Source organism: Rhinichthys klamathensis, unplaced genomic scaffold, assembly GCF_029890125.1.
Source record: "Rhinichthys klamathensis goyatoka isolate OS25496 unplaced genomic scaffold, OSU_Roscu_1.1 h1tg000384l_1, whole genome shotgun sequence".
NCBI classification, from domain to species: Eukaryota; Metazoa; Chordata; class Actinopteri; order Cypriniformes; family Leuciscidae; genus Rhinichthys; species Rhinichthys klamathensis.
In genome coordinates, this window is record NW_026606888.1 from 71,911 (window position 1) to 84,892 (window position 12,982).

General features: G+C 37.5%; 2 protein-coding genes across 3 annotated transcripts in view; both read right to left on the reverse strand.

Annotated features, from left to right (window-relative positions):
* Nucleotides 1-12,982, reverse strand: part of gmpr (guanosine monophosphate reductase) — a 49,010-nt gene that overhangs the window by 24,018 nt on the left and 12,010 nt on the right. The gene's annotated exons all lie outside the window — the stretch shown is intronic.
* zbtb8b (zinc finger and BTB domain containing 8B) overlaps nt 1-12,982 on the reverse strand; it is a 25,281-nt gene continuing 12,299 nt past the window's right edge. Inside the window, exons 1-4 of one of the 2 annotated variants that reach the window (XM_056233949.1) lie at nt 3,967-4,076; nt 1,889-2,940; nt 1,651-1,808; nt 1-362 (exon numbers count right to left, since the gene is read on the reverse strand). In XM_056233949.1, coding sequence (XP_056089924.1) covers nt 57-362; nt 1,651-1,808; nt 1,889-2,912 — 1,488 coding nt within the window. In that variant the 5' untranslated portion in view covers nt 2,913-2,940; nt 3,967-4,076 and the 3' untranslated portion in view covers nt 1-56. Of the gene's footprint in view, nt 363-1,650; nt 1,809-1,888; nt 2,941-3,966; nt 4,077-12,982 lie in introns of those variants that run through there. The other variant, XM_056233950.1, reaches the window with a different exon arrangement.

Genomic DNA, 12,982 nt, shown 5'->3' on the forward strand with positions numbered 1-12,982 from the left:
ATGTACTTCACAAAGTCCACAAAGTTTTTTTGTTTTTTTTTGGTAAACAAGTGCAACTATGGCAATGAACCTCCCATGCCATTCTCCCCAAGCTGCTTTGCAACATTTTGCTTATCATCCTGTCTAGCACTAGCCTCCGCTTCATCCCCATCTACTATAAACATGGGCCAATCAGAGTCTCTAGCGCCCCTCTCCATAGCTTCAGACTGAATGCTGAGGTTCATGGAGGAGGGATCCTCATTAGTTGTAGTAACAAAGGTGCAGCCATCGCAAAGTCCAAAACGCTTCATTCCCTGGGACACAATGCCTGAGAACACTCGACGACAGCCTTTGCAAACAATGGGCCATGTGGAGCGATGCACCTTCAAAACAAAAAATATAGATTTAGATATACTGATATATAAATCGATTTAATTGATTGATTAATTGATAACTGGCTGGAATTTGCCTGTTTTTCAATGTAGTGCATTTGCATTAATGCATATATTTTTTAATATATATATATATTTTTTTTACATTATTAAAATGTATTTTTAATAAATATTTTAAGGAAGAAAATTCCAAGAACATATCTGTACCACTAGTCATCAGCGGTCAACTCATTAACATAGGGAATCTTTCATGCTTTTTAAGCTTTGATTAATTAAATTCTATCGTAATTTTTTAATAACCTATTTATATTTATATAATAATATTTTTTGTATGTATTGTAATATGAATACAAAGATTCTTTTTGTACTTTTTGTATATTCTGTATATTTTCAAAAAGGCCCAGAGTGCCATAGGTCTAAAACTGTAATTCCTGCTAATGTATTATTCTTCGATTAATGTTATGTTTGAGGATATATTTATAGTTATATACATAGTACATCAAACAAGGGCATACATCCAGTACACTCACATGAAGCAATATATACTATAACATCTCGGCTCCGATTGCTTATATTGTCACAGAATATTATTGCACAGTTCTCTATATTCGCATACATGCAGTATACTTACATAAAGCTATTTATACAGTATAGCAAAACTACCTGCTTGTTAATATTGTCACAAAATATAAAGTATATTATCGAACACCTCTATATATGAAGTTGAATAAATAGGTAATTTAAATTTACCTGCATACATACAGTATACCCACATAAAGAGACATGTGCCTAATATAGTACATTTTACATTCTTAATTGTTTATATAAATGCAATATGTAAATTATATTATTGTTATATATCTAATCTGCTAAATGCAACTATAGGCATGAAGATATTTAAAAAAAATATGAACATCATGATTGAAGCTGCTTTGAAAATGTGTATTGTGAAGCTCACAATACAAAATAAAATTAACCTAATTTCTATTAAAAGCATTTTTGAGTGATTCAAAATCACATTCATGTTGAATGCTATTTACTTAATAAAATGTCACCCTGTGATTAATGAATAAATTAATGAGAGTCTGGTAATAAGATTACTGTGTGCATTTAATATTGACACCTGCTTATGTTCTTACTCTGGCCAGTCTTTAGAACAAAATTAAACAGATTTATAGCAACTTTGGTAAATGGGTTAACTTAACTGTGTGAAATACTTTTAAGCAATCTTTGGCAGCTCTATAGCTACACATATTCCTCAGGGCTTATGAAGACTTACAGAAATCGCATGAGTGCGAAGATGTTCTTGTCGTGTGAAGCGTTTGCCGCACACCTCACAAGGATACGGCCTTTCTCCTGTGTGGCAGCGAATGTGCCTTTTCAAAATGCCCTTCTGTTTGGCCGTATATGGGCAGAACGGACATTTGTGTAGTCTCCCTGTGTAAACACACATATAAATTACAACACAAATCAAAAATGATTGTGTTACTGTAGCAATTTTATCCAGCATCCCTCACCTGGATCATCCCCATACCAGTCATTCTGAATCTCCATCCCACATGGGACGGCAGGACCAAGTCCATCATCACCACGGCCGAATCCAACGTACCCCAAACTCTGGGAATAGTGTTCATCCCGGTTAGGGTTCATCCCCCCTCTGTACAGCACATCTGGAAACTGCTTCATAGGACAGTTAGAAAATGATACGGAGGAGTGCTCAGTGCTTGGAGCAGGGCTAGTGTTAACTGTTCTCTCTCCATCTTGATTTGGGCCTTGATAAAGAGTCGTTTCTTTGGATTCCCGTGAAGATTCGCCCTCTTCATCAGGGTCATACTCTATTTTGGGGTGCACCAACCCCAGAAGCAGACCTGGGGTGGATGAGTTGACTAAATCCGGGCCTGGACTGACCTTCAGTGGAGCATTCATGGGATGATGGTTGAGAAATGCTCCTTGAGAGTTTTCGCTTTCTGAGTCTTTACTACTGGTGGCCGCTGGTGCGCAGATAGCAGCCGTTGGGGCATCATCTGGGCTGACGGCTTCGGTGACCTGACAGGTCCTTTGGTCGGCTTCGGAAGTGGAAGCCACAGGGGCACTGGTGGCTGAAACTGGGGTTGCACTATGATCCAAACCCTCCCTGTCCTTGTGTCTCTCCCTCTCTCTGTTACAGATCTCCAGGGATGATTTAATGTAGCCCTTACAAAAGTTCACCACATCGGTCATCTGCAGGTAGCTCGCAGCTGACATTATTTCAATGACATTTTCACTGCGCAGGTCCAGGTGACCCGAATACAAAAAGTCCAGGATGAAGGAGAACGCCTCGGCTGTGACGATGTCCAGAGAGGCCGTGCTGTGTCGCTGGCCATTGTCTTTCAGGTAATGCACCAGCAAAGCCCGAAAATAACCACTGCTGGCGAAGAGAATATTACGATGTGCTTTGAAAACACGTCCCTCTACTATGATGCTGCAGTCACAGAAGAAGTCCCTCTTACGCTGTTCGTTCAGCTCAGTCAAGAGCCTGGACAGATAGGAAGGAACCTCCATATTCACCGTAGGGCAGCCATTCGTTTCTCTGGCAGGGTAGAGGTTAAAAAATAAATCAATTAATCAATGATCATGAGAAAGATATCCTAGTATGAAATAATTGCATATTCTCAAACTCTTATAAGCTTCACAAACAGATAAAATAGGGTGGCGAGACGTCCCCGTTTTTTCTCACACATCTAAACTAGTTGAGTGGAAGTAAACCCTGATATTAATTAAAAAATAAATAATAATAATAATCATTAACTAAAGTCTACTAAAACTTGCAACAATTACATTTGCAAAAAGCACATAATTAGTGCTTGATCCTAAAATATAAAATGATAAGCCCAATTAAAGAACTATTTCTAAAAAGCACAAAACTTAAAATAACATCTGAAAAGGTATATTCAAAGTTAAATTAATACATAATCATATTTATTTTTGTTACGTGTTTAAGTCATTTTCTTAACAATATATGCTTTGTGTGTGTGTGTGTGTATACTGCTTGCTATTTGTAATGGTTAATAATTCTTTATAGTGTGATGTTTGGTAAATTGTACAATCAGTTACGGTCAGTTTGACCTGCAAACATCATAATAATTGTATATGGATTTTTTTCATTATAAAATAATAATTTAAAAAACGGTAATCCCCGTTTTAAATTCATAGATAATTTTAAGTAAGATTTCACTGATATTTTGACCACCGAACTACGAAACCAATCAACTGGAATGAAATGCATACTGACTATCATACCAATATCACACTGTTAAATTAATGCACAGTTCACCATAACATTTAAGGTGGAATATTTAAATAGACAATCGAATCACTGTCACGATATTATCAAAAGTTGACCAAATCGTGCTCGTGCTAAAACATCAGTGGTTATAATTCACGAATAACAAAATGCTATTTTACCATATGTTATGTTTTACAGCAATGGAGTTAAGTATAATAACCGAATTATTGGGAAGCAATCCGTGCGTGCACACGGAACAACAGAGTATGTAAAAACATCTTTGATGCTAAAAACTGAATTTTAAACAACAGTGATTTTTTTAATACTTACATTCAAGTGTATGTTTTGTTTTTGTTCATGATGGTCTTTTAAAAATGTCTCCCAGACGAGCTGCTTCCTGATTTCTACGTTATACTTCCTGTCGCTGCCATAGTAGCGGGCGGAGTGTCCCCGAAATCGCTCCCTATCCCCTATATAGTGCAGTGCACTACTTTGGTTGTCAGCCATTTATGTATACTCTAAAAGCACTCTGATTTAGAACGCAGAACCGAAGAGAGGACTGACTAACTGAAAGAGAGAGAGAGAGTTTGAAGCTCCGTTATGGAGTCATTTATGTCATGCTATGGCTATGCTGATTATAGTATTTTTTTTTTCTTTTTTTTTTCGTCATGACTCATTACTTCATTTAAATATATTGAAATAGAGAGACCGTTAATTTATCATTAATTTAAATTAAATTATATAGATAAATGAAGTGTGGACTTTTTTGGCATTAAGGTTAGCCTACTTTCTACACTAATTCACAGGAAGAATTTATAATTTGGTGGATGAAACATGGATAAAAAATATTCAGTTATCACTTAGCTTAGCTATTATAGCTTATAGGCTATATATTCCTGTCTGTACCGAGTCTCCAATGAGTAAATAAAATACATTTGTAGGTGAACTATCCCTTTAAAAATAAGGTGGCTAGCTAATATGAAAAAAGGGCAATGAGGAAAGTGCATTTACCACTATCACCAGACGAGGGAGCAAAATCCCTGAAACAGTTGGTATTGTCAAGAGATTCAACAAGTGCTAATTTACACCACTGTTACATAGCCGACAGGGTGATGAACAGCACATTCATGAGAAGTAGTTTATTTTTCAGCACAGTGGTCGACCACCATTGTGAGACAAGATGACAACCTCACATGTGCTCTGAAATAGATCCTGCTCTGAGTGAGGACTGATGTCTTCACAATGCCCAAATCCTAACATGCCCATACTGCAGCTCATGTCAGACCATGTGCCTACCCCCATTGTCTGCAATGGAATGTGTGTTTATTTGCTCTCTTTAGCCTGAAAATAGCTGTTTTTTAACATTTGGACCGAGATAAAACAAACATGCAGTTCCTGTAGGCTGCACCGCACCCATGCATCACAATCCACAGCGCTCGAAAGTGATTTTTAACACTGATGGGTCACCGGGTGAGTTATTTGTTTGCAGATTTTTCCCATGGTAAACCCACAGAACACAAAGGCTTCATGGTGGCCCCTCTAAACCGCAGGGTAGGCGAGTGGACATAAGCCGCCATACACCCTCTTTTGAAAATGAAATTTATAGCACCTCATAAAACTCTATTCTTCCTTATAATTCCTATACAAGCTAGAGAGTTGTCCACGAATCCTGTAAACTTGAAACTATACGCCTTAATCAAATGCTGATGCTCCTGCTTCAAAATGGAGTGTTCCCCCCAAAAGAACTAAAAATTTGTGCATTTGATTTGTCTGCTTTTGGATTTTTCATAAATATCGCTGGGGACTTTTGATATATCCTATATCTGAAAATACAAGAAAATATTAAGTTGCATTCTTCATCCTATATCTGAAAATATAAGAAAATATTAAGTTGCATTCTTCATCCTATATCTGAAAATACAAGAAAATATTAAGTTGCATTCTTCAATAATGTAAGAGCACCCTATAGGATATCTGAAAATGGCAAAAACAAAAGTCCCCAGGCAGCCATATTTATTAAAAATACCAACACGTTATATTTTCTTAACCTCATGCAAGGAGACAGATAGTGCAGTGCAATACTGTGTTGTTTCATAAATAAGGCTGCTTAAAAATCTGCTGTGCAATCACAAAAAATTATTACATTTCAAAATATATTAGAATGCCAAACTGTTATTTTAATTTGTATAACATTTTATAATATTGTATAATTATATATATGGAGTATGACATTTCCTGGCCAGTGATTGCGATGAACTACTGTTGTATGACAACAAAAATTCTTAAAATGTATTTTCTTTTGGGGTCTATTAAAAAAACATATATATAGTATATGGGTTTTGAACAATATAATACATATTACTATAAAATATAATAATGCTATTTTATTTTCAGTGTAAACTATTCCATTAGCCATGCCTCAGTACTGTCAATGAAACACATTTATTATATTATGACATGTACAGTATAATCTGTGTCAGCTGTAAAGCTTTAAACTCTATTCATCCTTATAATTCCTAGGAATTACAAACCAGAGTGTTGTCTGAATCCCCTCAAACTTAAAACTCCCCTAAATCAAATGCTGATGCTCCTGCTTCAAGATGGAGCGCTCCCCAAAAGTGCTTTGATTCACCACTTTTGGATGTGTCATAAATATGGTGGACCTTTGTTTTTTTTGCCATTCTCAGATCTCCTAAGGTGCTCCTACACATTAAGATTGAAGAATACAAGTGAAAATGTTCCTGTCATCATATGCGAGGAGACAGACAGGGTGCGATGTGGTGTTTTGGGACTGAGCAGGGCAAAGAGCTGCTTTTTCCCAGGCGTAGATGCACACCACTGGGATATTTAGAGCCACAGAAGAGCACTGATTAAAGAGAGAGACAATGGGGAGAGATTGCCATGACATGATGGCATTTTCCATTCCCGTGCTCTGCCTCTCATGGGCGCAAAAACTGTGGCGTGAAACGTTTGAATTATCGCAGAATGTGAGGAATTTGTTTTGTGGCACCAGCGCAGACCCCTCGCACACTGATCACAAGATCTGACACAGAGCCTTGACTGTCTCTTTTGTGTGCGTGCGTGTTGTGGGCGGGTAGGTGGGTGTGTTTGTTTGAGGTGGAACGGTCATAATACACCACAAAGTGTCTTGAGGATCTAGACATCAGATGGGGGGGGTGTAGTTGGGGGTCTTGGTGATATGATACCAATTTTGGGGGCCTTAATAGGACCGGCGCCCCTCTGCAGTCTGAAGACACCACTCTCCTCTGTGGTCAGAAAGGAAATCTCGTCTCTCTGTAATTACAACTTAATGTCCTTGTGTCATTCAGAGGCGATGTCTCATTGTGCCCTGCGCGTCTTCTTTTTCTCTCCCAGGCCGGCGACTGCCAGAAATAAACATGTCAGCCTTTTTATTATCATTTATTTGAGGCAAAGGAGAGTAATAATTGCTGTCGCTACAACCACATGCTTCCGGCCACAAGCAGAGCTTTTTAGATCTGCAGCACTCATTGCCTTCCTTCTCATTCCTCTGTTTATTTAAGGAATAGTTCACCCAAAAACAAAAACAAATTAAATTATCATTATGTATATTTATTCTATTATTATTGTTTTAAATATTTATTCACAGGAATAAATTAAAATTTAAACAGTTATTTTAAAACTGTATTAATATTCTTGTGTGTGTGTGTGTAGTAACTGACTGTAATCAGATTCCAAAAATGAAGTACTTGTAATTAGAGTATATTATGTTTTAAAATGCTCATAATCAGATTATAGTAACGTTTTCATTTATTACATGATTACATTATTTACATAATGGCAGTAATAATTTATGCATAATTTATTGATTTTCCCCAATTAATCTTTTTCATTCTAAAAAAAGCCTAGGTGTTCGGAAAGTTAAGTACGCATGCTTTTTTTTTGGAAGCACAAACAACTAGTTATAGGTAAAAAGTAATCTAAAAGTAGTCAGATTGTATTACCTAAAATGTGTAATGTAATAGATTCTATAAATAATTACAATTTTCATAATGTAATTTCGAAATCAGTTCTGACTACAATTTCTAAGTAATCTACCATTGCATATATGTGTGTGTGTGTGTGTGTGTGTGTGTGTGTGTGTGTGTGTGCAAAAAATCATCAAAAATTTCTTATTTTGTGTTCCAATAAATAGCATTTAAAAACAAATTGTAATATATAAATATATATAATAACCTGATTTTAATTTCTGGTTCAACTATTCTGTTAATTACACCACAGTTCTGTCAATGCAACACCTTTGATAGAGAATGATTATTTTATGATTTATGAATACATGATAATCTGTGTCTGCTGCAAGGCAAGGATTTAGTTTGTGTTGATGTGGAGTGCGTGACAATGGTCTTCGCTTGCATCTGTGTTTCTGTTTGTGTCTGTGTGGTTTGGATACGTCTGTGTCCATCCCAATGTGTGTTTGCTCTGCCCATGAGAGTGTGTGACTGCACGCTGTTGTTTGGGATTCTGCCGCCACTACCTACGGGCCGGCCGTCGCTCGGCTGCTCTGGGCTGTAATGACAGGGCCGACTGGTTGTAATTAAGTTCAAACATAGCAGCGTGGTGGACAGAGCCGGAGGCCTGCAGCCCTCAATATCATGCAGGCTGACCACAGACTGACAGCTCTCCAACACCCACCAAACACTAAAACTAAGACCAAACTACATGCTGAGCTAATCCTGAACTAAAAGGCAGACTAAAGCCATTTAAATTAAGTTTAAATGTATAGGCTACATCAAAACTCTGATAATAACTGCGCATACATGAACTTTCGAAACTGTCTGTTTTCACAATTGAAATGGTCTGTTTATTCTGACATTAAAGGGGTGGTATAATGCCCCTTTTTACAATATGTAAAATAAGTCTCTGGTGTCCCCAGAGTGTGTATGTGAAGTTTTAGCTCAAAATACCCCACAGATAATTTTTTACAGCATGTTAAAATTGTCCCTTTTTTGAGGGTCGGCAAAAACGCTTGTTTCGTGTGTCCCTTTAAATGCAAATGAGCTGCTGCTCCCGGCACAGAGGGCGGAGCTTCAAGAGCTCGTGTGTGTGTTAGCAGCTCCAATTACCTCACACAGACAGGCACTAACATGTCAGAAACCTTTCTGCATTTTATGTTTAAACTGGAGTCAGACAATGACGGAGAGACTCAAGAAGTGACAACATGTAGAATGCAACAGGACATTTCTGAATGGTTAGTTGATGAATTTATGTTGCTGATGTGGAGTTAACTATATCTTCAATTAGCATATTCTGTCATGATAATCTATAAAAACGCTCGTGCGGAAACTGTTCTAAAATGCCTACAGAGTGAAATGCGATTGCATTTGTGTTATGTACTGTATTGCATGTAAAAAAGACGGATGTGACAGCTTGAGTATGCAGACTCACAAAAGTGCTGTACTACAACTCCTCCTCTTCTCAACATGGACTGCGTATGTAAATTTTATGTAAATTTTAGGGTTAGTGATGTCACTAACGAATGTCGTGTAGTCTCTACCAGCGTTTGTTGTAGTCCTTAAAAAACGATTTCTTTAAAAGAAAATATCTTCCTTTGCTTTGAACTTTGAGCGTTGTAACTTTGCAGATGTTGTTTATGCTCAAACAGCAACATTACACACTAACTAAAGTTAGAAAAGTTAAATCATAATCAACCACCCCTTTATAAAGTAAACAGATATGCACAAGACATGCACATATTGAATAAGCTACCAAATAAGCCAGTAATCAACTATACTCAGATAAAGATTGTTGTGGTTTGGTTTGTGATTGGCTGTTCATCAGTCCCAAACAACTAGCCTATAGCGCTAGCTTTCAGTTAGCATCTCTAGCTGATTATGTCAGGCGTAATATAACATTAGCCCATCCTTTCAACAACACCTCCTGTCCTGAACACATAATCCTCTTCTTCTTGGAAAGCTAAAATTAGCTCTCTTTGGAATGCTATGACAGCTTTTCCAATGCAAAGTAGGACATCTCAGATAAATGTCCACGTGTTTTGGTGATTTTCTTTAGCTTTAGAAGCAACTTGAAATGAAGGCAAAAAGGTGAAATCAAAACGCATGATACATTCACATTCTTTATTATAAAATCTATCCAATTCCAAGTTTTGTTAACACATAATTTCTTTAAATCATTTATACATGGGCCAATATACCTCATAATTAAAAATACATTTATTTATTAAATTTAAATTGATAAATGTCTTAAAAAATGCAAAATAGCAAAAAGTTTGATTTAGAATATGATTTCAAATGAGAGGATCTCCTAATCCTGCTGAAAATACAAGTTTCCAGGCTGTTTTATGATTGTAAGTTTTTGTCTAGCTGCTAATTTAACTGCCAACCTGTTATCATGAGAAAACAACTAGGCCTATTTTACGAAGTGAGGATTTCATATGAATTCATGCAATGTGATTTGACATTATTTTTAGAAGAAGAAGTAAGCATGATTGTAGAAAGTGTACAAATGAGAGTACGAATTCATAAGAATAAGCCCCAATTCGGGAAAACTTTTAAAATTTCAGCTAATCTAGCATATAGTTTTAACTAGACTGCGGGTAGTAAAGAAGGGGCTGTTTACACAACACCATTTTCAACTTAAAACGTAACACTTTATAAGTTTTGGCCGCTCATTTACACGACAACGTTTTGGGGACCTGAAAACGCAAACTTTTGAAAAAGGGTTTCAAGTGCAGGTGCAAAGACGTAAAACTACAAAAACGTGAATTTGTATTTAAACGGTGACATCATGCTTATTACATGTTCAGTCTGTTGCCGCGTAGTTTCTTTACAAAGTGACATCTTCAACTACTGGCCTGGCATGCATAATACAGCGTTTTCAATAGTTTTCACGGATCAGTGTGAACAGGGATCATTTTTATAACGTCTTATGTGAAAAATGCAAAGGAAAAACGTTTTGGTTTTTAGTACATTGTTGTCATGTAAACGTACCCTTGGGTTAGGAAAAGTAAATAAGATGCAGGTTTTTGCGCTGAAATACTGTGTGTGCAAAAGTTTGGCAACTGTTTAGTGAATTCACCTCTGAGTTGTAAATTACTTGAAAATTTAAACACAAAACCAAGAAGATATTTCAGCTACATAAAACATCCATTTTAAGATAAACAGTGGTTGCAAGCGAATACCGAAGAGAATTTAGAGTAACATTGCCAAAACAATGCTGTGGCACTGGCTACGAGCGCAAAATAAATTATTCTGACTTTCGTTTCTTCCCCTCCTCTTGCCCAGCTCATAAAAGATGGCGTAGTTCGTGTGATGTGGTTGACGATCTCAGTCAGAATGAACTGATTACCATGGAGCTGCAAATCCTTTGAGTCATGGCACACAGTGACATTCTTTAGACTCTTAAAAATAGAAACACTTCTCTTTTTTTACAGATTTGTTTTTCTCATTCGATGTCTGTGGGGCATCCTCTCTTAGTTTAGAGTCCCGAATCATAACCAGATCTTCTCTCTTTTCTCCACTTTCTCCTTTTCCTTCTGTTGTTGGAGCTTGTTTAATCTAGAGGAGAAAATTGGCTTAGCGTGGGAACGACAGAATTCTTTGGGGATAGGTTTTGTTGTTTTTGAGTGTTTTTTCCCCCCTTTTTCAAGTCAGAAAAAGTATGAGCTTGTGCCAAAACCTCATAAAGTAAGATAAAAAAAAAAAAAAAATGAGAGAGGCAGGCCACAACACCATGACAAAGATAGGGCCTGCCTACCGCTCAAGAGCTTTACAAATGACAATCTTTTGGAGGAATAAAGAGAGATGGAACAAGAACGAGAGGGAGGAGGACAACATTTGGAGGGAGAAGAAAAAAAGGGAAAGAAATGTGGATGGGTTGGGGGGAGAAGGGGAGGAAACATTCCCCTGGCCACATTAAAGACAAAAAAAAGAAAACAAACAGAAAAACATGTCTGACATGAAGACGCTGGTTTCTGTGGCGACAGACAATGGCTGCTTGTGGCCTAGTGAGGCCTACCCGGCCCGTCTGGGCACCGGCACCAGCGAGAGTTACCGCAGTCAGGCCCTCTATCGGGGGCTCGGCGCTGTGGGAAAACAGCTTGAAAGGGACCTCGCTCTTGGCCACAAAGGGCCCTTTCTGCTTCCTCTTGTTGGCTTTTGCCCTTCTTATTTATCTTTTGGGAGCCGGATGAGGCGGGCATGACTGCGTGAGTAAACAGTGTTGCTGTCTTCCTCTGGCTGAGATGGAGGGAGGAGGCCGCCTTACTCGCTGCCTGAAATCGTAGGCCTTTTTGCTAGCAGGCTGTCGCTCTGTCATCAAGAACGTGTAAATCATGGTAACACGACCTTTCACTGACTGAATGGGACCAATGCTACTACATTTTTTGCAGCACATACATGCATAGTTAGTTACATAACTTTGGTCACACTTAAACCTTGTTAAGAGTGTCAGTCCAAATCCGATTTTGGTACATATCCGATTGAAATACGATCAGATGTGTAAACGACAAAAAAAAATCACATGAAATGCATTTTTTACAAATCCGTTTCGAGCTACATTCATATGAGGCTTGAAATCCAAAATGCATTTCTAGAAATCCATTTCAGTCTGACTGCTCTGATTGGATTTTGCGTGGTTTACTCTCTCACGCCACGTAATATGCAAACGTCAGACGTTGTTATAGGAAACATGCTGAAAGTCGCTGCAGACACAAGGTTGTGTTGTGCCGGACAAGCAGAACATGACAATATAACGGAGACGTGTTTTGAAACCGGCGGAGACGACAACACGGTATAAAGCCGCTCATACCAGCCTCCTACGTTTCTGCCAATGCCTCATAAGTCGCAGTAGCTAGTCCAGCGCGGCGGCTACACATTGTCATGTTGTAAATAACATCTGTATTGCAAACCCCTCCATGTTGTTGTTGTTGTTGTTTTTGGCATATACCTACCAACGTAACATCATTGCCATAGAAACCAATGCCGATATTCAGGAAAACGAAAGAGTGGAATGGGACACACAAATTTGATCTGAAAAGTTGCGATACACAATGTGGACTCAATAATTTTAGATCAGATTCCAATCGGATACACAAATAATCGGATTTGGACTGACAGTGTGAATGTAGCCCTAGTGTACCGTCCAGTGTTGTTATTGTTAACTGAAATTAAAATTATTAGAAATTATTATCTTTAATTGAAATACAGCTGAAATAAAACAAATTATAAATATGATATAAAAAAAACTTAAACTTAAAAAAAAAACGTAAATTAGAAATGTTGCCTTGGTTAAAGGCAATAAACCTAAATACAAATGTTACAAATATTTAAAAAAAAAATTAAAAAGCCTA